The sequence below is a fragment of the Taeniopygia guttata genome, chromosome 2 (assembly GCF_048771995.1).
Source record: "Taeniopygia guttata chromosome 2, bTaeGut7.mat, whole genome shotgun sequence".
NCBI classification, from domain to species: Eukaryota; Metazoa; Chordata; class Aves; order Passeriformes; family Estrildidae; genus Taeniopygia; species Taeniopygia guttata.
This window is the reverse complement of record NC_133026.1, coordinates 79,685,205-79,712,065: the sequence shown is the minus strand read 5'-3', so window position 1 is coordinate 79,712,065 and position 26,861 is coordinate 79,685,205. Positions and strand designations below refer to the sequence as shown.

Genomic DNA, 26,861 nt, shown 5'->3' with positions numbered 1-26,861 from the left:
AAACACCAAACCAAACCCAAACCCTTAATACAACACAAATGTCAATGCTAACAGTCCATAAACTGGAAAAAGTACTGTGCCTGTTGGAAACTTCCCAAAGCAAAGACTTTTATCCTAGAATAAAGGTAAGAAAAATAAGGTAAACACTAATAGCTCATAGCCACAGGTATGTAGGTTTAAAATCTATTTTTTTCTTCGTTCCCTTGACGCTGACAGTTCCACCCATGCCTTTTTAGACTCAAACTCTTGCTATATGATGAAGTTAGAAAACTCCTAAAACACAAAGTCTGTGGCAATTCTAAATTTCCACTGTACAAAGGTAGTATTTAGTACTTGTAGCCAAAAGTGTGCTGGACTACAGCAGGAAGTTGTATGAATATAAATGGTAAATAAACCGCTTCATATTGTGAGACTCAGTATTTGACAATAGGTTTGATATAAACATCCCGAGATCTTTAATTTCACCTTAATTTAATGATACTGCCACTTTACTCATTCAGATATATATATGTGGTGTTTTATATATATATATATACATATATATATATATATATACACAAGGATATAAAGTTTTAAAATCCCTGCCCTTTAAATAGGAAAAAAATCCAGCAAATACTTATTACAAGGAGATAGATCAAAACTGTATTTTATTATTAGTTAATTCCATCTGTGTGTTTAGACACACAGGAATTATATAGGATGCTGACAACAGCTGGAATGGGGGAGGGGAGGTGGGTGAGAGGAGAAAGGGGGGGGTGAGGTCTTCAGAAAGAGAGTTGTGTACCTGACTGATAAAATCAGCCTAACTTCTTTATGGGTCGTATTTATCTTCAAATCTATTTATGTCACACAAGAGAACATATGAGCATAGCAGCTGTTACTATAGCAATGAAACAGAAAATTTTGAGAACACAAAAACTCTACCCCTGAAGGATGCTCAGTTTAGCAAAGAGATGGTTGAGAGAACAGCACACCAGTATCTCACTTCTTGGATCTGCTCAAAGTCTGCGTTTACAGAGACATTAAATCAGCTGTAACAGCCTGCTCCCCAAAGAGCACTCGGAGCCAAATCACCGCTGTCTCTTACTCGGCACGACTTGATACACTAGGCGTTCCTGCTAAGTAACCCCAAACTTGTCAAGTACGCCTGAGCCGCCTGTAAATCCGGGTAAGAGCGATTCCCTGCAAAAAGCTCAGAGGTTTTGATGGCGGCAGAGAAGAGATTCGCCATAGTAACAAACCCCCACCCGCACCGCGGGTCACAGCGGGGAGCGCGACGAGCCCCGCACTCCCGCCAGCAAGCACACCTGCCCGGCGCCGGGAGGGCCGGACGAGCCAGGAGAACTCAGGTACTTTGCTCGAGCAGCGGCAGGCAGCATCTCCGGGCACGACTCGGGATGAAACCCACCCGCAATTCTCCCAAGTGCCGTCTTCTGCCAAACGCCCCCCACTCCTTCCCTCCCGTCCCCGACCGGCGGCCCTGCCCCCCGCCTCTGGCCGTCCCTCGCCCTTCGCCGCCTCCCTCCGCGGGCGCGGCGGCACCGCGCAGCCCCGTCCTCCGCCGCGGACCCGAGGCGCTGCCGGCCGCGGTCTTACCTGCGAGGGAGCCGGGTCTCTGCAGGGTGGCGGTGGCGTACAGCTCCTGGGAGTGCTTGCTGTACTGATCGGCAGCGTGAACAAGCCGCTTGGTAGGCGACAGGGTGGCGTAAGTGCCGATGGTGGAGCTTAACTGGTGGATAGGAGAGGAGGAAATGTTAGACTGGACGGTGGGCGGGGAGGTCACTCGGATGGGGGACGGCGACAGTCCCGCCGAGGAGACGACGATGTTGATGGGCGAGCTGGTGCTGTAGGACTTGGCCAGGCGGCTGGGGGACTGCTTCGGGGAGGAGAGGCGCTGCGCGGTGGCGTAGGCGGCGCCCTCGGCGGCGGAGCCGGCCCGCGGCAGCTTTGTGGGGGAGCCGCCGGGCTGGGCGGGCAGCGGGGAGCTCACGCGCTGCGCCGGCAGCGTGGAGCTGGCGTAGTAGAGCGCGGCGGCGTGCTGGGGCTCGGGCAGGTGGAAGGCGCTGCCGTGGCTGGGCGCGAAGGGCTCCCGCGGCTGCGGGGCGGCGGGCGGCGGCGGCGGCTCCGGGCCGCCCGGGTGGGCGCCGCGGCCCCCCGGGCCCTGCTGCGGGAAGGAAAGGCAGAGGCGTCAGCGGCGGCGGGCGCCCGGCTCCCCCGGCCCTGCGCGGGGCGGTGCGGGCCCTCCGGCCCCACGCAGCCCCCTAACTGACCTCGAACCAGGCACCCGGCGCCCGCGGGATTACGGGAGTTGGTAATCTGCTAAAGTATTCCCGGCCTTTCAGGGGAAAAACAGCCGCCGGTTCGGGCCGAGAGGCTTCGAAACTCCTCCCGACGGCCGAAGCCGGTGCCCTGCCGTGGGGCACAGCGCTGCGGGGCGCCGGTTCCGCAAACGCGCTCGCTGCCAACCCCTAAACCAGGCAGGCTATAGCCCCGCTCAAATACTTACGTATGTACATATACACACATAAATATACTCGCGCCCCTTTATGCTGCATACATTAGAGAACGGTGGCCGAAGCCTCGGAAAAGCCTTTAATCGAGTAACTTTCCTCGGTTTCCAGCAATCTGTGTTCCTACGACGAAAGGCACCGCTCCAGGAGCCGCTGCCCACCGCGGCCCTGAGCTGCGTGAAGTGGCGGAGGGAGGGGCGGCCCGGGCCGGTGCACGCCGAGCCCCCCTGGCAGCACGGTCAGCGGCCGCCTCAGACTCATTTACGCGGCACGAAGGGGCGGGGGGTACGGGAGAAGCTGCCGGGACCGGGCGCTTCCCTGGGCCGCATCCAGCGGGGAATCTGCACAGAGAAGGAGGGACAGACCTCCCTGCACCGACCCGCTAGCCGCGGGTAAGGCAGCGCTGAGTTCCCTCTAAGACCAGTAATTGAGGGGGGCTGGGAAGACGGAGCGAGAGAAAATCCTCGGGAGATGCTGCCTATGAGATATTTCGGTTCTGTGCCTGAGCCGCTTCTGAAGCCGCAGAGGATGGAGCTCGCCCTCACACACAGGCAGCTCCTTTTTTTTTTTTTTTTTTTTTTTTTTATCGGGGATCTTAGGCTCAAGAGATCATCTGTGAGTCTGGTAACATTAAAATCCTCTCATAACTGCACCCTGGAGTGAGTGAGAGCTCAGCGCTCTGTTGGAAGATGCGCTGTTGGATTCAGATACTATTTTCTTTCTGGTTAGGCAGGGGATTTACTTGAAACCTCAGAAAGTACTCTGGATCCTCGGAGTTGACAGCATAGTTTGAATCGGTCTGACTGATGCTTTGCCCAAACACACGCATACGCCTCTCAGCTACTGCTTTCCTTATCCAGAAGAAGCTTTAAAATGTGAATAATGAATTTTGTGACTCAATTCAAAGAGGTGTTGTGAATGCCAACAGTAGCATTGTTACACATTGAATAGCAATGTAGTTTTCCAGTAGCATCGTACAAAAAAACTAGTGGGCAAAAGTACCATGTTCCTGGTAAGAAATTTGATTTATTTGCACAAGGATATTCAAAAAAGGATTTGGTCAGGAGCTGAGGACAACGTAACTAATTGAAGCAGAAAATAAACAAGATTCAAAATATCAGAAACCTATACTTCTTCCTATGTTCGCCCGCTGGAAATGTTTGTCTTTTTTTTATTTTTGGATCCTGCCTTTCATCTTAAATGCTTTGTGTCTGCAGGAAGACTATATACTTCCTAGACAGAGACAAGAAACAAGGTTTTGGAGAAGCTCTTCCTGGAGCTTTGCTCCCAGTTGTTAGTAGCATGGAAGAAGCTACCAGCACTGACATTGTTCAGGCTTCTTATGACAGCACTGCTAGACCCAAACCTCCCTGGCTTTGAGGTTTTGCACCTCACAGAGCAATGGCTTTATACATAAATGAAATGTAAACTGTTCCACTCCAGGTGCTCTGTATGGTGACTGCCAGGTGTGCTCACAGATGGAAGTAGCTGCTCTCTTTTGAGCTGGACTGTTCGGATTGCAGCAGCAAGTAACAAACACCACAGCTTCAAGTACAAGCACTGACAGTCTCAAAAATGGTCAATAAGCTCAAGTTGCTCATTTGAAAGACTCCTAAGAAAAACCAGGAAGGATAACTGGGGGAACATCAGTGCACTTTAAAAAGCTACTTTCACGCTGAGCTACTTACCGTATATGCTTTAAAGTGGAAAGAAGGACTAGCCTTCAGCTGACTGTCCAATAATGTATTTGACCGGAGTACAGTTTTCATTTTCCAGGTTTAGACTATATGGTAACAACTTATATTAAACAAAAACAGGTTGGCATGATTTAAGACAACATGGACAGAACAAATTTTGCACTTAACACAATGTCATTCAAACTAGCTACATTATCAATTGATATTTGTTAATAAATTTTACTTTTTGGACTGTTACGTAGCATAATAATAATAATAATAATAATAATAATAATAATAATAATAATAAACTTTGTAATAAACAGTGTTCCAAAATACAGTCTTCTGCAATGTTACCAGTGCACCAGTTACTTCTTCAGTGCACTGGTAATGCACTGGTAACTTTAAGAGTTTGCTGCTGATCCTCAGGGTTTTAGGCAAGCACTGTCATCATGTATACAAAATTTCTTTTTGTAATCTACTTCTACACTGCTTAATGTGTCAAGGATTTAGAGTAATTAATTTAAAGTAAACCAGTATTATCCCATATTCCTAATAAATCTCTATAAAGCTGGGGGCATTCTGCAAGCACTAATTCAAAAAAAACCTCAAAAATCCCATTTCATGATGATTTGTGTTCAGGAACAAGATGTAGTGGTGGGACACAATAATTAAATGCTTAATTAAAAATGCAGTATATAGCACGTCCTAAAAAGCTAAGCATTTGCTCTGTGTGAAGGAGAGAACTTATGGATGAACAGATTGCAATGACAACATTAGCATGCAATATTTTCTACGATGTGACTAAGCTCAGACCTGTCTTAAATGTACCGTGAGGTTCTTAGGTTTTTCAAAGGGCCAAGTGTGCAGTAACATTCTCCAGACATCTCCTCAGAGACAAATTGTGGTTTTCATTGTGTTTCTCCCTGTCTCTGGCTTAAGACAGACATAAAGACACGTCATTGTTCACCCTGCAATGTGACATACTTCATATGAAAAAATAAAATATAATGGTATTTTCCCCTTATTTTTTTCCATTTATCCATCATTTTTGTCAACCTGATAACAAAACTGTGTTTAAGCAAATAAACTAAGAGTAAATTTGCATCTCAGTAATTATATTCTCTATCATCATGCTACTTCATAGATGTGAATAAAAATCAAGGACTTTCTTACTACAGCCCTATGAATGTCTATTCCAAGAAACTGGGATTTAATTTCCCTGGCATCCCAATGAAAAGTAGCCTTGCTTATTTGGATTCAATATATGGATTCTGGTATATCCTTTTTAGAAAGAGGAATGTATGAAAAAAACATGAGAACATTAACACAGCTATAAAAATATTTTCTTTCCCATTTAATGTTGTTAAGATTATTTTCTACTGATTCAAAACAGTATCCTTAGCGCTTCATACAGAAAATTATTTGGGACATCCAGTTAGGTTATAGGAGACTGGAGAACAGTCTAACTCTTGTTTGCCTGTTCATTCAAATATTTAATGCCCTAAATTCCAGGAAATTAGTTGTTTGGGGGTTGGGTTTTTTTGATTTTTTTGTTTGGTTGGTTGGTTGTTATTGTGTGGGGATTTTTTTGATGTTGTTGTTTGGTTGTTTTCGGGGGTTTTTGTTTGTTTGTTTGGTTGGTTGGTTGGTTTTTTACAATCCAATTGATAGTTTAAATTGGAACTTTAACCAAGAAAGAGTAAATAAAAAACTGCAATATAAGATTTCTGTTCCACAGAGTAGAATTGAGAGGGGCAAATAACTGTGTTGACTTTTTTATTCTGCAGAAAATTTTTCATGGATAAGGAATTACAAAATGGCTAGACAACTTTAAGTGAAACGTTGGGGTTGGCTTTTAATCATCAATCAGTATATTGATTCTTGGAGATTGCTCCCAGAGGTTTGAGTAAGTCTACATGCTCATCTTAGGTCTGGATGAACTTTAGTTTAGCAGTAAATGCCAGTACCAGTTTTCAGCTCATTCTGTTCTCTGGATCTCTGTGCCTTTAGAATCTCAAACAAATCACATCTGATGAATACTAACATAATCATATACAGTACACTGTGGTCCATTAGGAGAGCCTTTCTCTTGATTTTAGGGAGGATTTTTCAAGTTGTGTAGAAAACCTCCCTCCAGGCACCTTTGGCTTTTAAATATTGGTGTGTGCTGGTAGCTTTAGGCAGAAAACTCATTCATCCTGACTAGGGTTTTCTAGAGACATTCCACGAGTGCAGCTCCCTTTCAGTCTCAGTGATGTTCTGAGCTTTTTCAGAGACTGCTACACTTGCCAGTCTGTTGAGGGCTACTTTTTTTCCTGTAAGCCCAAAGAACCTCCTATAAGACTTCACTCAAGGCATCACTCTGCTGTGGTCTAACACCTCAATCAACGCTTTTACAAAGGATAGAAGAAGGCATGGAAATTGCATAACATTCTCTAGTCTTGGAATGCACCCTTCAGTCTTTGTCCAGGACCTATAGAAGGGCCTTTCTTCTGCAGGACTGCTTTAATGTAATTTGTAAATTCCTGACCTGACTAGAAGATGCTACCTATGTTCAAATGCTCTACTACAATACAAGATGCCTGACTATACCTCTGAATCCCTCAAATATGGCCTATTCCATCTCTTTCTCCTGACTTTTTTCCATTGTTCCATTCCAAAATTCCAATACTTTTAAGAAAATTTGTCAGCCTACCTGATCCTGCTCTCAAAGGTCATACATATAGATGAAGGTAGGTAATTGTAGTCTTCTACATCCACAAACAGAATTATGTGAGATCTTTTCAGAGTATCCAGAGATGGTCCATCTCTGGTTTTAAAGCAGCAGTGAATGCTACAGTCATTACCTATTCTAGAATCAAAGCAAGATTGCAGATTTCCACTGCCATAATCTCTACTAGTGTATTCTCCAAGTGCCATAGTAAGAGTAATCGATCTTAAGATTTCATCTTGTTTCCTTTATATTAAAAAAAAAGTTCTTATGTTTATATTTGGAATCTGGCCATTGTCATTGGCAATACCTACCAGAAAGGAAATGTTTATTTTAACTTTTGTCTGGGTAGGTCATCAAGCAGCCTGTTACCTTGTGGCCAGTATACAGTTTCTGCTTAAAAACTTAACACATTCTAGCACTCATTTGCTAATGAGGTGTGGTGGTCTTATGAATGACAAACTTATAACTTGTTTATAGGAAAAAGGAGACAAGTTAGAACACTAACTGTAAAATGGGTTTTCAAGACTTTTTAACCACCATTAATTTCCATTTACTTTTTTGTTTTTAAGGTTTTGCAATTCCTTGCCAGCTTATTCAGTCCAAAAGCATCAGGTGCACAGGATAATACACAGTAGGGTTTTACCTGTGTTGCTGCCATAGTCTCTGAAAAGACTGCAACATTACCAACAGCTAAACATGTCCTCACCCAGAATGTAAACTTCCTTTCCTGTCCCCTTGCAAGCACATGGCAGAGCATGCAGAAAACCACTCTTTTTAGTACATGCTATGCTTTATACTTCTTTGATATCATAAGATGATCATTCTCAAGGTTGCACTAAGTTGGACACTGAGTTTGAAAAGCAGTTTTTAGTGAGGAAGCAGAGTAATTCCCTGCCAGAGGAGCAGTTTGTGCTAAGAAATCCTATCCCAATAGTATTTAGAAGATAAAAGTTATGTGTTATAAAGTAGGCAAAGCACTGGAAAAACTCTATGATCTATAATGAACTCCACCAAATTGACAAAAATGTTAGATTGCACTTTACAACACTATACAGGAAGTCCCAAGACTAATTGGTTTCTCTTTTTTATACAATTGCATTTTCACAAATTGTTCTTGCTGTCACAGCAGGCCTTGGGACTATTTACATTTTTTTTTGCAAGCATTTGGACTATAATTCATGTTGAAAGATAGCTAATTCCTTGCACACAAACACCAAAGGAAATTATCACAATCTGAGAAGCTTCAGCTCCTGAGGCTTGTTTTAATTATAATAGGTATAGCAAAACAATTCTTAGGATTGACTTTTTCTTTTCTTTGTAATTGTGGGATCAGCAATTGTCATATTCAGAATTTTTAAAATTTGACTTTGAAGTTTCCTCTTCCTGTTTACCTCTTTTAAAACCCCTTTTATATACTTCTAATAGTATTAATTAATAGTTTACATGGCAGTTTGTTAGTACTTTCAAAATATATTTTAATTCATCTGAAGTTGTCAGGCATCCTTTGCAGCATCATGGTGTAAAAAATGATTAAATTCTCTGAATTATTTTCCTGTGGGAATATCTATCCTACAATGTAGAGGAAAGCAAAAAGAAAATCTATTTTCTGTCCTCTCATACCAAGAAAAACAAAGTCTAGGAAATGTTGCCTTTCTAACTTACTAATTACCTTTCTGAAGGAAACTAGTTCTCTCTGAAGTTGATGGTTCATGAGAGCTTCTCAGATCTAAGCAATGTCTGATCCGTGTAATTTCAATGAAAAATAAATCTAGATCACTAATTTTCCCCCCTCCATATATTCATCTTTTTCTGTCGATGAGTATAATAGAATTTATATTAAGAACATATCTACTTCTAACCTTACAAATCTGCACGATTTTCCTTCCTGCCCTTAAAAAAAAAAAAAAAAAGAAAAAGAAAAAGATTTTTTTTCTCCTTCCCCTATCACTTCTACTTTGTTTTTGTTTCTGTTACTTTCATAATCTGCTCCATTTCTATGATTTTATTTTTCCAGCCTCCTTAAAGACTGCATCACAGTCTTTCAGGCTAACTCCCAGGGTATGATTCTTTTAAAAAAACATAATTCCAGATGATGCTATTTTCCACAAGATTCACCTGGAGAAACTGGCAGCCGATGGCATGGCTAGGTGCACTCTTCTCTAGGTAAAAAACTGGCTGGGTGACCAGGCCTAGGGAATGGTGGTGAAAGGTTGCATCAAGTGGTTGGCCTGCCACAAGCAGAATTTCCCAGGGATCCGTGTTGTTTAATATCTTTATCAATGACCTGGACAAGGGGATGGAGTGCACCCTCAGTGAGTTTCCAGGAAAAAACAAGCTGGCTGGTAGTGTTAATCTGCTTGAGGGTAGGCAGGTTCTGCAGAGAGATCTGGATCAGGCAGGATCAATGGGCCAAGGCCAGCTGGATGAGGTCTAACAAGCTGAAGTGCCAGGTCCTGCATTTCAGCCACAACAGCCTCATGCAGTTCTGCAGGCTGGGGAAAGAGTGGCTGGAAAGTTGCCAGTGGAAAAGGACGTGGAGGTGCTGATACAGGTAACTGAACATGGGCCAGCATGTGCCCAGGTGGCCAAGAAGACCAAGGGCATCCTGGCCTGGACCAGCAATAGTGTGGCCAGCAGGACCAGAGCAGTGATCATCGTCCTGTACTCAGCACTAGTGAGGCCACACCTCTATTCATGTGTCCAGTTTTGGATCTCTCAATGCAAGAAAGACCTTGAGGTGCAGGAGCAGGTCCAGAGAAGGGCAGCAGAGCTGGTGAAGAGTCTCGAGCACAAGTCCTGTGAGAAGCAGCTGAGGGAGCTGGGGTTGTGTACCCTGGAGAGAGGCTCAGGGAAGACCTCATTGCTCTCTACCACTGCCACAAAGGAGACTGTAGCTGGGTGGAGGTTGGTCTCTTCTCCCAGGCAACCACCAACAGGACAAGAGGAAATGGCCTCAAGCTGCACCAGGTGATGTTCAGCTTGGACATTGGGAAGAATTTTTTTAAATGAAAGGCTTGTCAAGTCCCCATGTCTAAGGGCTTTTAGAAGACATGCAGATGTGGCAGTTGGGGACATGATTCATGGATAGCCAGTGCAGGGTTAATATTTGGACTCAGTTCTTAGAAGTCTTTTTCAGTGTAAAAGAGTCTTTTAAAAAAGAAAATAAAAAAAAGTACCTACCAAATTTGAAAATTAATTTAACCGTGCTTTATTTCATTTTTCAGTCTCAGAGAATAGGGAGCTTTGCTGAGAAAATTGAGAGGATAGAATATTGTATGTCTCTCAGTATCTCACAAACTGTGCAATGACTCTAATACTTGAAATCTCTTAGCAATTTAAGGCTTTGAAATTCAAGTAACTGCTCTATTCCACAGAATCCTGAACTGCAAAATGTCCTGGTATCACACTGAGATGATCTGCTTTGCTAGGATGTTTAGCATCTAAACAGAGAAAATAACCTGTGCTGACCGACACAACCCAGTTTGACTTTTTTTAGGTACAGAGGCATGAACACGTCTTGAAATTTTTGTCTAAACTGAAGCTTAACGTTTTATTGAGAGGCTTTGACATCACATTGAAAAGTACAGAAGGTGAGAGGGTTACATGTCAGAGCCAGGAGAGATGCTTTAGCCAGGTAGACGGCTTTACAAATTCTCATGAATATCTGAGAAAATCTTTCAAAATCTTTCAAATGTAGAGGCGAATTCCTATAATATGTGGTTAAAAACGTACTTCCTACACTTGAGATGAGGCCATAGCACCATGTGATGCATGGTATCCCAGGCAGCTTTCACATCTGATGTCAGCCTGGCTTTGTTTCTTTTTCCTGGCACTTAACACTTTCAGTAATGTGGAAATGCTGGCAGGTTCTAGACTTTAGGATGGACTCCTAATCAGCACAGGCACAGAAATTTGCTTTGAAAATTAAATGCTTGAACATGTGACTACCAAAATATATATGCAAGCAAGTGAATTAATCTGGCATGTAGATCTCCTTGTTAATCAGGATTATTTATTACTATGCAAGTCAACCCATCAGAAATTTACAAAAATCAAGATGGTAACTCCACCCTGCTGCAGGTGTGTTGAACAAGACACAAAGTAAAGGCAGAAATTCAGGTGGGGGAAGCACCGAACAGCTCTTTCCTGGGAGCTACTCCACACAATTTCAGGTGTGAGAGACCATGATTGCTTAGGACACATACCTGGTTGTAGCTCTGGATGGCACCTCTGGCCTGACTGCTGCGGGATGGGAGCTGGGCAGATGCTGTTTCACCCAGGGCGAGGGTCTGGTTGCTGTGGTAGCTAGCTGAGTACTGGAAGGATCCTTCAGGTTTGGAATTGAGCTGGAGTGCACTCTGGGAGAGGAGGCTGGGCCCTGTGGGGACAGGATTTGAGAGTAGTCAGAAAGCCTCAGTGAAAGAGTGTAGCTGTATTATCTGTCAAGTGAGTCTTGAAATTATCAGATGTATCTGGCTTCAGATTTTCAGATTTTGACTTTTCAGCAATAAAAATGCATGCATTACTTGGTTTCCCTACCACTCAGTCATCATGTTCAAGCAACAGACCACATTGCTTTCTTTGCAAGAAGTGTATGGTTTTCACTGGTGAAGCAATTCTATGCCTGAACAAATCCAACCATACTATTTGGTAGAGAAGTCCTGCTTTTCAACTCAGAATAGTTGATGAGGGTTTCTTCCCCTTAAGGATAAGCCTTGTTTATTTATCTTAATTATATCCAGTTCTTCTGCCAGGGAAGTGCTAACTTGTCCCTCCCTAAGCCCCCAGCACATTAGATCTATTGATTACTGCCACTGTCCTGTACACAGAGTGATGTAATACTTTGGTGCCTGTAGGGATGGATGGCAGCCTTTGAAATATTAATTGCTCTTCTCATCATGCAGGACACACCCTGATCTCAGTGAATCTTTGACGACTATTTTTCAGCTATCTTATCTTCCCCACCACAGCACTGCACAGCAGGAGAGCCAAGTGCAGGCAGCAAGCCTAAACTGGGCCTGCCAGGCTGAAGGGCATGTCAGGACCATGAATACTTTCCACCTTGTTTAGTAGTTCTGTGAAACTGAAACATGTTCTAATCTTCATTAGGTTCACGTACAAGTGATTTAGCTTATCACATGCACTAGCAAATTTCACAGTTTTCCCACACAGGAATCAAGTGCACCTGCAGCAAATTTGCAGGTGACACCAAGCTGAGTGGTGCAGTTGCCACATCTGAAGGATGGGATGGCATCCAGAGGGATCTGGACAAGCTTGAGAAGTCCAGGGAGCATGGGAATTCAATGGGAATCATGAGATTGCCATTCAAGAATGGCAATCTCGTGAGGTTTAACAAGACCAAGTGCAAGATGCTACTCCTGGGTTAGGGTAAACTGTGGTATCAACCCAGGCTGGGGGATGAATAGATCAGAGCAGCCCTGCCCAGAAGGACTGGGGGGTGCTGGAATGGCTGGACATGACCCAGCCATGTGCACTCACAGCCCAGAGAGCCAAACATGTCCTGGGCTGCATCCAAGGCAGCGCAGGCAGCAGGGAGAGGGAGGGGATTCTGCCCCACTGCTCTGCTCTTCTGAGACCCCACCTGCAGTGCTGCATCCAGCTCTGAGATCCCAGCACAGGAAGAACATCTGTTAGAACACGTCCAGAGGAGGGCCACTAAGTTAGATGGAGCACCTCTACTATGATGAAAGGCTAAAAGAATTTGGACTTTTCATTCTGGAAAAGTAAAAGCTTTAGGGTGACCTAAGAGTGGCTTTCCACCATCTGAAGGGAACCTACAAGAAAGATGGAGAAAGACTTTTTATAAAGGCATGTAGTGGCAGCACAATGGCTTCACGTTGACAGAGTAGCTTTAAATTAGCTGTTAGGAAAAAAATTCTTCCCTGTGGCGGTGAGACAATGGCACAGGTTGTCCAAAGAAGATGTGGATAATCCATCTTTGTAAGTGCTCAAGGCCAGGTGGGATGGAGTCCTGAGCAACCCAGTCCAGATGAAAATATCCCAATCCACAGCTGGGGGTTTGGAACCACATGATCCTAAAGATTGTTTCTGACCCAAGCCATTCTGTCATTCCATGATTCTATGATACACAGAGAGCTACATTAAAGAATACATACTTAATCCTCTCTCTGTCTTCACTGGTGTTAGTCTCTTTCAGTGTCTGGGTCCAGGAAGCGAGATACAAGAGGAGGAAAAGGGTTATACCTTGGCCATTGCATAGGTTACTTTCAACCCAACAGCTGTCATCTGTAGCACATTCAGTGGCTCCACAGGGATGACAGGTTCATCTTCTGGTTAGCACTAACAAGCTCACGAGAGCACAGGTGACACAAGCCTTAAGAGATGTGAAATGATTACAGTGATTTTGCTCCTACAGAACATGTGGTAAGTTCAGTTTTAAACAGACTCACAATGGAAAAATTCCAATGAATTTACCAGAAATAACTTCCAGTACATTCCTGATACAAAGGCAGTTTTTATGACCTTTAAATCTTTGCTATGAGGATGTAAAGCTGTTCCAAAAAGATTTCCACTTAGAAAATGTGCAAACAACCCCACCCCCGAATTACACAGAGAGTATTTTTTCCTCTAGCCTATTTCTCAGAAATGGCAGAACCATAACAGCTCTTTTCCAAATCCAACCTGAACTGCTCATATTATAAACAAATCGTAGTAGACTATGTAAAAAGGAAGTGTTTGCATCTAAATATAGACTGGGATTTTGACACTATTTTACATATCAACACAATTTATACTGCAAAATCAACTGCATTCAGCAGAACTTTTGAGATACAGGACAAATTTAGAACTTAAGTTCTGGTCCCTATATTTTCCGTACAAGTACAGGAGGAGGTAGTGCTCTATGTATGCTGTGAGGCCAGTAAAATGTATCACATCCATAGGAGAGATGAACTTAATCCTCTATGGGTGCTTATAAATTGGTACTTTCTATTCCCTGGCTCTGCAAATAAGGTTTATTTAGCATTTTCCATTTAACTGGGTTTTTTTTGCAAAATTTCTTCTTTAATATTTTTTTTAATTTTAAGAGTATAAAGAAAATACATGCTTAGTTCTAAAGATATCTGTAGGATTTATTTCAATCTTTTGGATTTTGAATTTTCACTGAGAATTTTTCTGTGATCAAGTGATGAACAAGATCAAGTTCAGAAATTTCACAAAGGCATAACTTTCCCATGAGAAGCAAAAGTTGCAAGAAGAAAGCAATTTTTGTGCATGAAAGTGTTTGTACTCATTCTGAAAGTAATTATGCTGTGACATTTCTAAAGCTTAAATAATGATTAAACTATCACATGCTATGAATGCAATATGCTTAAATTTTCATTGCATCTGGCTTTCAAGTGCTGCTTTCATATTACTGTGGCTCACTAGGGGATTTACATTGCCAGCTAAAAACAAATACATGGGTTTCCTTCACCATTTAAACTTCCATGCACTTAAAGAAACTTATCCAACCCCTTGAAAAAAAGAATGTAAAAGGTTTGGCACGCATAGTTTGAAGTTCACTAAAATACTAGTTTTATTTAGCAATTTTTATTTTTTACCTTAACAAACAGTAATTAACAATTAAAACATATATATATTTCAATAATTACAAAGTAATTTCAGAGAGACAGATATTTTATATAAGCCTAGAATTTTAAATAAGCCCAAGCAAGTGTAGAATAGAGTAAACAGCAAAGCCCTAAATCAAGCATACAAACTAGAAGATACATTTGAGATCAAAGTGACCATGAAAAAACACGAGTTCGTTTTTTCAGGGACTACAAGCAGTCCCGCCTTGTCTGATAGGGAAAAGATGGATTGCTTTTCTCATTGACATTCTTGAGATTTCAATCTGAAGGTAAAACCAAACCTTCTAAAGAGCCTGCAGTTCACTCAGAAGAGGAGTTTGTGTCCTGTACACTGATGGCTCTTGACAATAATCTAGTATTTCTTCCAGGCTAGAATTTAAACTCTGTTGATCCAACTGTTTTTCATTTGCTTTCAGAAGAGTTAAGGAAGCTGGAAATTCTCTATTTTCAGCTATGCACTGGAAATCACTAGTTAACTGCTAGCACAATTCAGACTTAGCAGTTCCCTTAATGAGATATAATTACTGCAATTGTTCCATTTAAAATGAACACTTCAGGGTTCATAAGATTTAGTGTAGCAGATATCGATGATCTGTAGTATCACTTTAAAATTTTTGGTTTCTATTTGAGGGTATGTGGAAGATATAAATACCTGTTCTCCCTTACGCTTTCACCACCACATTAAAATAAATTCCTGTGAAAGAATATTGATGTTGGATTATTCCGGGTTGATAGTACCCATTTTTTACTCATTCAGTTTGTGCCATTCTCTTCCTTTATTAAAATAGTAGAGGTAAGAGTGAAAATTCAGGAAATTGAGTCAGAGCCATCATACTGCAAGAGACACCTCTGTGGACTGACTTCAAATGATGGAGCAGGGTAGAGCAATCAACTCCTTAATTTGTCTCCAGTTTGGAGAATAGATACTGCACACAATACCTTCCGCTTCCTCTTAACCTTGAGCAGAGCACTGAGCAAGCCTCCCTGTGTTGCTCACTTTGGCCTCTGTAACCCAGCTCAGAAAGGAGCTGGAAGGAGAGGGAGAGGGTGGTGTCTTGCTTGGGACACAAAGTGCACTTAAGTGGGGGAAGGCTGCTGGAGCAGAGAAGACCAGGCAAAAAGAGAACAGATGTAGATGGAGGATATGCTTAAATCAAGGAGCCAACCCACAAAGAAACTTCAGAGGTGATGGAAAGCAGAGGACTTTTCTAGGAATCCGAGAAGGGAAACAGGAATTTCTTCTGTGGTTTGGAGGCCCAGGTGCTGGCAGGCATTGACCGGGTTGGAGGAAAATGTCTCTCCCATTCAGGCAGTGAGGAGAGAGGGCTTTCTGTGAAGGCCTTTCTCTTAGTTTATATTACCCACCCCTCCTACTGCCAGTTATTCTGGTTATTATATGACTATTATTTTTTTGTATTTCAAGACTTACTAGCTTAAGACATATGGTGCCTGAGAGTACCTTGCACACTTCAAGCCAAATGGGGAAGAGGAGCAGAAACAGTGCTCTCTTACTAAACAGAGCAGCACTGAAGCACACACTTGCCGTCTTCCTGTCACACTGCATTTGACTAAATAGTCTGCCATTGCACTGACCAGCTTGGTTCTTGGCACTGCATGTGGCATCAGTGTAAGCTGGTGAGCTCCAGGCTCCAGACAAGCCACAGCAGAGGAGAGTTTCCACAGCATCTGCCTGCTTCTGCCAAGGGGGAACTGAGGGAAGCAGGAGGCCAGGGTTGTAGGGTGAGCCCCATGGCACAGCTGGGGCTGTGCTGTGCCCCCTGGCCTGGGAGGGCAGGGATCTGCCCTGGCAGGATTCCTTCAGGGCCACTGCTTCTCCTTCTGAAAATACAATGCACAATGTTGCAATAAGATGTGGTGTAGCTATTTAAAAACCAAACTAAGGAAGTGAGTGGTCTTAAATTATGAGACTAATATTAATTCAAGGACCTCACAGTAAGAGTTGATTACGGGAAGCAACATGATGCAAAGAATCCAGGCTACTATTATAATTCATGACTGGGTCAAAAGTGAGGAAAAAATTATATTATGAAAACATTTGTCTTTTTAATTTTCAAGAGCAATATTTTCTTTGAAAATAAAATATTTTGCATATAATTTCTGCTCTCTTCAGACCATATCCTCTTCCTTGTTACATCATTCAGTGTAAAAAAATCCCAAAAATCAAACCTAGGAAACAATACCACAACCTAAAAATTCAATTTTTAATTTCTATTTTTAATAACTTATTCTTGAATGGCAAGTGTTTACAAGCAAGCAGAATAGTAAGATACTTCCCAGTACCTACTTATACTCTTCTAGCTAAAAAAATCAAATCAAACCAAAACCAACAAAGAACAAAGTGCATCAACACATTGAATTTTGATTCAATGAAAAGGCATTAATGCTGACTGAGGCTTTATTGAGAGATTACAAAAAATAGGCATCAGCACCAACAGTAGTTGAAAAGACACGAATTTTGTTTGGGAGTCAGAGCTGGTGAGTCATCAAATGTTTTCTTCCCTTCCACCTGAGGGTAAGAACTGGTCTAGTGACCACACAAGTAGCAGAGCTCACCTGAATGGATTCCCATTGCCCATGGTGGTCTTAAGCAATAGAGTGTCTCACAAGCAGAAAACCAGTAGGAACCTGGGCTCCAAGGAGCTTATCAATGTCAGAAGAGAAGCAATTTTCTAAGTGCTGAGAGACTGTTTCGGTACACTGACACTGATTAGAGATGAGGGGCAATGAAGCTCATCCTATTAAATCTGTAATACTTGTAACACTACCAGATCAAAAGTGAGGTTTCAAAAACAAACACATGATGGAATCATAGAATTGTTAAGGTTGAAAAAGACCTCCAGGATCATCGAGTCCAACCTTTGACTGAACACCACTTTGTCAACTAAACCACAGCACTAAATGCCATTTCCAGTAATTTCTTGAACGCTTCCAGGGATCTTGACTCCAATACCTCCCTGGGAAGCTTCTTCCAGCTTAACCACCCCTTCAGTGAAAAAAAATTTCCCAGTGTCCAACCTGAACCTCACCTGGTGCAGCTTGAGGCCATTTCCTCTTGTCCTGTTGGTGGTTGCCTGGGAGAAGAGACCAACCTCCACCCAGCTACAGTCTCCTTTCTGGCAGTGGTAGAGAGCAATGAGGTCTCCCCTGAGCCTCTCTTTCTCCAGGCTACACAACCCCAGCTCCTTCAGCTGCTTCTCACAGGACTTGTGCTCGAGACTCTTCACCAGCTCTGCTGCCCTTCTCTGGACCTGCTCCTGCACCTCAAGGTCTTTCTTGCATTGAGAGATCCAAAACTGGACACATGATTAGAGATGCGGCCTCACCAGAGTTGAGTACAGGATGGCAATCACTGCCCTGGTCCTGATGGCCACACTATTGTTGGTCTAGGCCAGGATGCCCTTGGCCACCTGGACACACTCCTAAATCATGTTCAGCCAGCTGTCAACCAGCCGCTCCACGTCCTTTTCCACTGGCAACTTTCCAGCCACTCTTTCCCCAGCCTGCAGAGCTGCATGAGGCTGTTGTGGCCAAAGTGCAGGGCACTTCACCCTGTTGGACCTCATCTAGCTGGCCTTGGCCCATTGATCCTGCCTGTCCAGATCCCTCTGTAGAGCCTGCATACTCTCTAGGAAATTAAAACTCCTGCCAAAATTGTCAACCATGAACTTGCTGAGAGTGCACTCCATCCCCTTGTCCAGATTGTTGATAAAGATATTAAATAGGACTGGCTCCAGCTCTGGCCACAACTGACTGGCCACCAACTGGATGCAGCAACATTCACCACTACTCTGGGTCTGGCCATCATTCCAGTTTTTAACCCAGGGAAGAGTGCACCAGTCCAAGCCATAGGCTGCCAGTTCTTCCTGGAGAGTGTATCAAAAGTTTTACTGAAGTCCAGGTAGATTAAATCCTCAGTCCTTCCCTCATTCTCAAGGTAAGTCCCATGGCCATAGGAGGAAATCAGGGCGATGAACAGGACTTGCCTTTCCTAAACCTGTGGCAGCTGGGCTTGATCCCCTGATTGTCCAGTATGTGCTGTGTGATCACACTCAGGATAATCTGATCCATAATCTTCCCCAGCACCAAGGTTGGGCTGATAGCCCTGCAGTTCCTCCTTCCAGCACTTCTTGTAGAGTGGTATCACATCTGCCAACCTGCTGTTGTCTGGGACCTCCCTGGTCAACCATCATGATAACTGATGGTAAATGATGGAGAGTGACTTGGTGAGCTCTTCTGCCAGCTCCCTCAACACCCTCTGGTGAATCCTATCCTGCCCCACATAGACTTGTGAATGTCTGAGTGGCACAATAGGTCACTCCAAACTTCCTCCTGCATTGCAGGAGGTCTGTTCTGCTCCCCATGCCTGTCTACCAGCTCAGGGATCTGGTTTTCCTGAGGATAACTGGTCTTTCTGATAAGGACTCAGGCAAAGAAGGCATTAAATACCTCAGCCTTTTCCTCATTCTTGGTGGCAAAGTTCCCCATCCCGCCCAAATCCAATAATAGATGGAGATTTTCCTTGGCCCCCCTTTTTTTTTAATGTATTCATAAAACCAAATTTTATTATCTTTCACAGCAGTTAACAGATTGAGTTCTAGCTGAGCTTTTGCCTTTCTCATTTTCTCTCTGCATGACCAAATGACATCTTTGTAGTCTTCCTGAGTTGCCTACCCCTTCTTCCAAAGGTCATAAACTCTCCTTTTCCCCCTGAGTCCAGGGACCCCTTTTTTCTTAAGGACAGTTTCCCAAGGAAAAGTCTGGTAAGATTTAAGTACAATCAGTATTTGTGATACATATTTAAACTACAGGAGAGTAAGTTAAGATTGCAGGAGTGTGGATTAACTCTATTACATACTCACAGATCTTTATAGTTTTTCTGTCTCACATTGTAGCACCATTCCTGTGTCACAAAGCTATATAGGTCAGATGAATGTGGATTTCTTGTAAAGGAGGAACTCCCAAAAAGAAACAACAGAAATTGCTCTCTTGGGGATATCACTGACAATATCCCTAGTGTCTGCCTGTCAAACATCTGAAAAGTTGCTCCTGTTTCCTAATCCTTAGACCACAGTATCTTAGGGAATACTTGAAACATTTTAGCTTCACAGTATCTAACAATTCAAGATAATACTATAGCAATAGTATGGTCAATCTCCAAAACAAACAAACAAAACAAATAAAAAGGCTGATTTACGAAACAGGATTCATGTATTACACTACAGAGTAGAATTTAGTGTGGAACAAGTATTTAATTATACATTATCTGGTAGCTGTTCCATTAGAAAATAAATATCAGATAATGACAAGTTACGTACAGTGCTATATTATTGCAAAATAATGGTATGATTAATTCAGTATTCCAAATCTATGCAATAATTACCTTTGAATTGGCTAAAATAATTACAGTTCAAACAACAGAAACATCTACCTAATCACCCTCCATGAGGTAATTGCATGTTTGTTATCTGAGTTTTTCATATGAAGTTACAAACAAAAATAGCAGGCAAGTGAAAGGAGAAGGGTTTTTTTCTTCTTGAGATTTTAAGTCAGTTGGCTTCCCATTTGCTTCTCCAAGTAAGTAGTAAAGTGTAGCACTACTATTGCGCTATACATCTCCCTTTGGTCAGTCATCTATTATGATGCCAGTTCTAATTGACAAAGGAAATAGACCAAAACGTGCTCGAACGACCATTTAATTAGCTCCCATACCAATTATAAACAACACTTCACTCACCTTCGATCAACTGACAAAAGTAGTAATGATAAATTATAGAGTAAGTGTAAATAAAGTGTTTTTAATTAGTGTAATTAATCACTTCACACATTCTTCAACCTGCTTTGCTCATTTGGATAACAGCTGAAAGAAAAACACTGGCAAAACTCCTTTAATGTCCTTTAAACATTCATTTACGGAGTTAATAGGTTGAGGTGCCTCACATCCCATCAAGAGGAGCCAATTCCTAACTGTTAGTATATGCCTAATTAAAGATCTCAAATACCAAAAAGTCATCACTTACTTGTTTCTTCTGCCTCCCAGGTCATTTAGGTTGAATGCAAAATATCAATTCCTACCCTACAACCTACTTTTTTGTTAGTTCATTAAAGTGTCTGTACTCCGAGTGAGCAGTTGCCAACCCTTCCTAAACCCGAGTTCTATTTGTTGCCCAGTTTTGCAAAGGAATGGATAATTTAAAAAGAACAGCATAACAAGAGAGAGCTTCTGATGGTAACCTGCTGGTGTCCTTCCACAGTATCTGACATTAGAGAAGAAGTGATTATAGTTGATGACAAGGTGGACAGACCTATTCCTGGTGATACCAAATTCTTTGTCATCTCACTCATACATCCTGTTTTCTAAGTCCTGCTCCCAGAATTAAACTACTCCATCTGGAATGAGGAGTAAACTTTCCTTCCAAATCAGAAGGGTAAGGAACACTTATTTGTCTGTTTTAACCCCCTCCATTGCACTATATGCTATTTTTGAGGTCATCTGAAACATTCTTTGAGAAACTCTTCGTCTCTTGCCAAGATGATTTAGGATGGTTTTGGAAAGCAGAGGAGTTGAGTGAGCAGAAGGGAGGCTCTGCAAGTACCACAGAGGGCCGCAAAAAGCAGCCACAATGCCACATAGGTACAGACCACCTTCATTTTCTGGTCTCCAGGAAAGTTGTGAGAAATGCAGAGGCACGGGGCAATAAGGAAAGTCCTTGGGAACTAGATGATGGAACTTTGTGGCAATCATAAAAAGACATTTTCTTAATTAGAAAAGGGAGAGATTAAACCAAGGCAAAACTTAAGATCTGCAGCTGAAAACACAACTTGTCAGCTGCAATTGGTCATACAAATTCTGTAGGAAAAGAAGGGTTTCCAAGGCACCTCTTAGTCTGACCTCAAAGAGAAGCTAACAAGCAGATCTCCTATAACAACAGTAATAACCATGACATCCATTCTCCCTCCAAATCCTAGACTAGAACTAGAATAGGTCTAGGAAAATATTTCAACATCTACCTTCTAGGAGATATTAAATATTAAATAGATCAGTAGCTTTATATTACAAGAAAAAATGCCAAGGCTGTAACATAGCAAAGGAATTCAATACCCTAGAAATGATGAAAGTTGAAGGCCAAAAAAGGCAGCAAAAGCAGGGACACCATCTGCATGCTTAAAATGAAGAACTAAATGGTAATACTTTAAATGCTTAATCACAAGCAGCTCCCTTGCTATGAACCAAACACATCTCTTTAGATGAGAGGCAGCAAATCTTAAATGGGTACACTGAAAACAAACTTGTTTCACAAAAAAGGAAAGTAATTTATATGCAATGCAATGCTCTACCAGCATTAAGAGGGCTATGTTCTACCTACAAATACTGAAAGGGTCTTTAGTACTGCTATAGAACATATTCTTAGGTACTGGAAAATAGGATTTTGTGGAATGAGTTTACAAGTATGAAGTTCATTTTCATCAAAGAATTCTATAAATTATATATATATATATATATATATATATATGTGGAGAAATGATGCAAAGAACTAGGTTGATACCATTATATAAGTGAATAATACAACTTTATCCCTTATAACTCCCCTCCTGACCTAATTACTATTGGAAAGAAAGATGAAAAACACTTTATTTCAACAGTAAGTGAACTGGAAATAGAAACTAGTTTCATTAGATTCTGATTATCTTATGCTTTATACACAAGGTAACACTTCTGCCAATATTTTAAGAAGAAAAGAGAGGCATCTTCTAGGATTTGAAATAATATATCTCTACTCCAAGGGATAGCAAAGCACCACAAATGTCCATAAGAAGTAGTAGAAAAGTATAGGACTTGAAGGGCATAAGAAAAAAAAAAGTTGCATTCGATCATAACAGTAAATATTTCTTTTTTGATTCCTGGAAGATTTATTTTTTTTTTTAAACCTCGTAGAATAATGTAACATAGCAAAGCTTAAGTAATCCTGACATGACAGGGTAACTTCAGATAGTGTGTATTTTGCTTTTTATATCATATCATGCACAGCATTACTTCAGATATTTGTATGAAATGTAAAACCAGACAGATCTTCTTTCATCAGAAATACTAGGTAATGTTTGACAGCAGGAAATATCTGGATTTCCGTTACTAATGAGAGAAATTCTTGAAGATGCTGCAGATCAGGACTGAAATACATGCACTGAGCAAGAATAGATCTGTACATATTTAAGCTCAGAATACAGAAGCTGGCCTTGTCTTTGTTTTTCTTCTGTTTGCTTGGTTTGGTTTTTTAATAAAAATCTATCCTCAACTGAGTTTAAAACCAAGGATAACCCTACTTACACAAGTTTTTTATTGACCCCAAGATTAAAACAACTTTTTTTGGTAGAAGATTAATCATATTTTATGAAATTATTTGCTAATCCCTGCAGGTATAGAAATCAGGTAGTCTCTGAAAAAGATAATTTAGCATTGGCCATTAGGACAATGAGCTTTATTTGAGCAATAGATAAATAATACAAGAACAAGTTGGGCAGCAAGGATAACTAAATTACATTTCTGCATTAAAAAAAACACAAAGAGGAAAAATAGTGTCCTCAAGCCTTTCGATGCTGCTTCTGTGAAACTTTGCAACACTAGGAGTGGTGGAACACTTCACTGTAACAGAAGCTTGCTCTGTATTAAAATATCACTGTGGAACCACAGAACAATACTTGAGTGGGGCTCCTTAATGGGATTAGATACATTTGGAATGTGACCAGAATGAGAAATTTGTGTACAGGAGGAGCCACTGCATGTTGCAACACAGACAGGAAACTCCAAGTCGGCAGGAACTGCCATGTTTCCATTTGAGAAACGCTGGGTTTTGGTATTAAAAATTGCAATTTTTAAATTTGTGTTTTCATTATCAGTCTCCCATTTTTAAAGGAATAACTACATTTAAAATGGTGTGTGGGCTTTGTTTACAGGAAAAAAAGAGCTGACCATATTTTGCATTATTAAATCTTAATTTTTTGAAGTGTTTTCTACCTGTGAAAACCAGCTGCAAGCATCAAGTGTTTCTAGTCACCCTCTGTGCCTAGCACGGCCTAAAATTGCTATCAATAGTACTAAACTAATGTGTTCCCTTTTTATTACTAGGAAATAAAATCAGATGTTTATAGATATCACACAAACATGATGCACATGGAAGCTGAATGCATTATCTGAAAAGAAAATGAACAGACAAATCTCGTCTGATAGACCTAAATTAGACTGCTGAAAAAAAAAAGTGCCCAACAGCTTCTGATTATAAAAGCCTAAAAAACCCCTCACAGATATATGGATCTAATACAAAAGTTATCAGCAGATCTATTACACTATTATGTTGTTCAATGAACTTAACTACTAGCACAAAACAGGTTTCCTCTTCTTGTGCAAAGCAGAACTCCATTTTTTCCAGACCTTTGACAGGCCTAAATCCTGAATCTTTTCTGTCCACAAAAGAAAATGACTATTTGGTCTCGGAGGTGAGGCAATTCAGAATGTGTTTAGCTCTGCCTCAAAAGTCAATTAAAAAGTAAGTCAAAAATGTCAAAATTTTATTACAATCTTTTTCAAATCTGTCAAAACCTCCTCTGCCATAAACAAGAAACTATACCCTTCTGCTTTCTTTCTCTTGTCCACACAAATGTGCATCACTCTCTGCTCTCACACTGTCCTGAGAAAATGCATTTCTCCATCTATAAGGCCAGAATGGAAAAAATGGAAGCAGCTCTCTAATCTACATTACCACAGAAGTCACAAAAATCCTACTTGATTGAGAGCTGTGTAAACTGCATGTAGCACAACAGAAATCAAACCCAAATCCATACCTGCCAAAGTTTTATCTTCCACATACATCATTTTACATAGGCTAACAAGCCAACCACCTCTTTTTCCAGGGCTGCATCTCCACAATGCTTATGCCCACAAGCTGGCATCAGCAGATCCCAGAATTCTGTGGCTCCTGGCACTCGTGACTGTGCGGAGTGTGCAGGCACTGGCATTGCCACTGAGGCAGGAGTAGGGTGAGTGGTTTATCAGTCTCTTGTGGGGATGTGGGTGCATTTGTTTCCTGGCCCGTACCATAGGCACAATATTTACTGATGTTCTTTTGCGCTGTAGGTTCAGATGCCAAAAGCCTTCCTTTGTTCTGCTCCTACAGATGCTACTATAAGTCACTGTCATTTCCTAAGGCATTTCAGTAGCTGCTTCCTGCAGTGGATGAGGGAGCACCTGGTTGCTTGTAGAGGATTTGTGTTTGACACAGACTAAGCATTATAAACTGATCATTACCTCCTATCCATCTTTGGTGTTGCTACTAATTGTTCCTGCTGTCCTGGTCTCGACTCTCATCTTTCCATTTCCCCCCTCCACGTATGTTTTACCTGCTGTTACTGCTCTTTTTTTTTTTTTTTTTTTCATTATTTTGTACTACAGTACTAAAGCTGGATTGTGAGTGGTTGTTTTCCTTAGCCATGGATTTCGAGTCAGCTGCACAGCATTAAATGACACTAGATACCAAAATCAAATTCATCACAGGACAAGTTCAGATGTATGAAGTAATATTGTGGTATCAGTATGGAATTTATATATAAACATATGTTGCATCTTACAGATATAGTAAACTCCATGAAAATCCATGTTACAGGTCACACCACATTGAAATAAAAATTCAGCATGTAGGCTGCTGTGCAGAAATTGAGGGAAATTAGAAATTCATTAGTTGCAATGTTCTCATAGTGTTACCTCAGGACTACCAACATGACACAACAATGCACATTCTGGGTTTACTTCCAGTTAGTTAATGGTAAAACATGTGAAAACTCAGGACAGCAAGGTCACTTATACACAGAAAATATGTGTGGGTTTTGATGGATTATTTTTTTGTCTCTGAGGATGAATGATCATCTGTTTTGGGGACAAGCACTGAGGCTTTATTGCATGCCATGTGAAAAAATAGATAAAAAAAAAGATAAAGGAAGAAGATAAAATAAAATATGGGAATTGAAACAAGAAAGGACACAAAAGAAAAGGATGTGGTAAAACAGAAATGGGTGGTTTAGGGAAAGAAAGTGCACTAAAGAAAGGCAAGACAGCATAGGAAGGGAGAAGGCTGGACGTTAAAATGGTGTGAGTGTCTCAAGCTGGAGAACTTCCTGAGGAGAGAAAATTGCAAGAGGCAGCCTACAGAAGTTTAAGTACAAAAATAAGGGCATGTACTGGGCTATCAGTTTTGAACAGCACTTTTGCCAGTGGCTTCTAGTGCTTTCCCCCTAGAAGCCTATAAACTCATCCAGGCATCTACCAATCTACAGAAGGCTGCAGAAGAATTGAGATGATTGGAGCCCTGCACAGGAGGGTGCCCAGAGCATCTTCTGTGCCACCTCTGAGGAAACCTGGGAAAGCATAAACTGCTTCCCTGAACACTGATGATTCATTCAGCCTTCACCAGGCTTCCTGCTTGCAACAACCACACATGAACTTGAAGACGGGCAGCAAACCAAAGAGAAACAAGATCAGCTGGACCTGAGTCCATCCTGAAGTAGATACCAAAGTCTGTCAGGAATCCTGGTGGTGAAAGCCCATACTGTGACTCTGCTCCTAAGTTTGGTCTCCTCCGGCCTGCATAAGGGAAGGAGCCAAAAAGGAAAACTTCACTCTTGCTCTTAAAGTAAGAACACTGACATGAATTTACCAAGATGTGATATGTCAGGAACAAAGATGTGCCTGTTATACCATCATGATACCCAGAAGGGAATAGGTGATGGAGTACTGCATGACAGTGTTTGAGCTATATCTCTTCTTCTGGTGCTATCCTCAATGCCTTTGAGCTCTGCCTGTGACAGAGAATGAAAACAATAGAGTCCAAGCTTAGGATGCTTAGTGCTGATGGAACATTTCCTGAGGCAGCACTGGCTGTAAGCACTTAGGCTGAGATGTAAGAGCCAGCTCTCAGCAGCACTAGAGCCAGCTTCATTTCATCAAATTCTAATGTCTTAGTGGGGTGTAGCAATGAATCTACAGAAGCTTTTCATGGTCAGCTATTTTGTAAAGACTTTCTTCTCCTGCTGAGAATTGCCCCTGGAAAGCAGGTCTCTGTTTGTGATAAGCCAGTGTTTATTACAATGTTAAATGCCTTAATAGTTATTTAATGCTCACACTTAGGGTGTCTAGGACAGAAAGAGGAGATGGGTAAAGGAAACATCCCCATTTCTAAGAAATCTACATATTTAACAACTACTTCAAAAGGTTGAATTTGACTTGCAGTTGAGACAATTCCTTTCTAACTTTCTATGTGAGAACATACCATGAACAACTGTG

The 26,861-nt window shown here is 41.6% G+C and overlaps 1 protein-coding gene and 1 long non-coding RNA gene across 13 annotated transcripts in view; one reads left to right on the top strand and one right to left on the bottom strand.

Moving 5' to 3' along the window:
* Window positions 1-26,861, bottom strand: part of CTNND2 (catenin delta 2) — a 667,938-nt gene that overhangs the window by 282,998 nt on the left and 358,079 nt on the right. For 9 of the 10 annotated variants that reach the window (XM_072924313.1, XM_072924314.1, XM_072924306.1 and 6 more), the window contains 2 exons: window positions 11,108-11,280; window positions 1,597-2,164 (listed from right to left, as the gene is read on the bottom strand). In XM_072924313.1, the coding sequence (XP_072780414.1) occupies window positions 1,597-2,164; window positions 11,108-11,280 (741 nt within the window). The remainder of the gene's footprint in view (window positions 1-1,596; window positions 2,165-11,107; window positions 11,281-26,861) is intronic. The other variant, XM_072924315.1, reaches the window with a different exon arrangement.
* Window positions 1,037-26,861, top strand: part of LOC121469356 (uncharacterized) — a 47,130-nt gene continuing 21,305 nt past the window's right edge. For 2 of the 3 annotated variants that reach the window (XR_005979339.2, XR_012053986.1), the window contains exons 1-2: window positions 1,211-1,349; window positions 24,440-24,565. This is a non-coding gene — a long non-coding RNA (uncharacterized lncRNA). Of the gene's footprint in view, window positions 1,169-1,210; window positions 1,350-24,439; window positions 24,566-26,861 lie in introns of those variants that run through there. The other variant, XR_012053987.1, reaches the window with a different exon arrangement.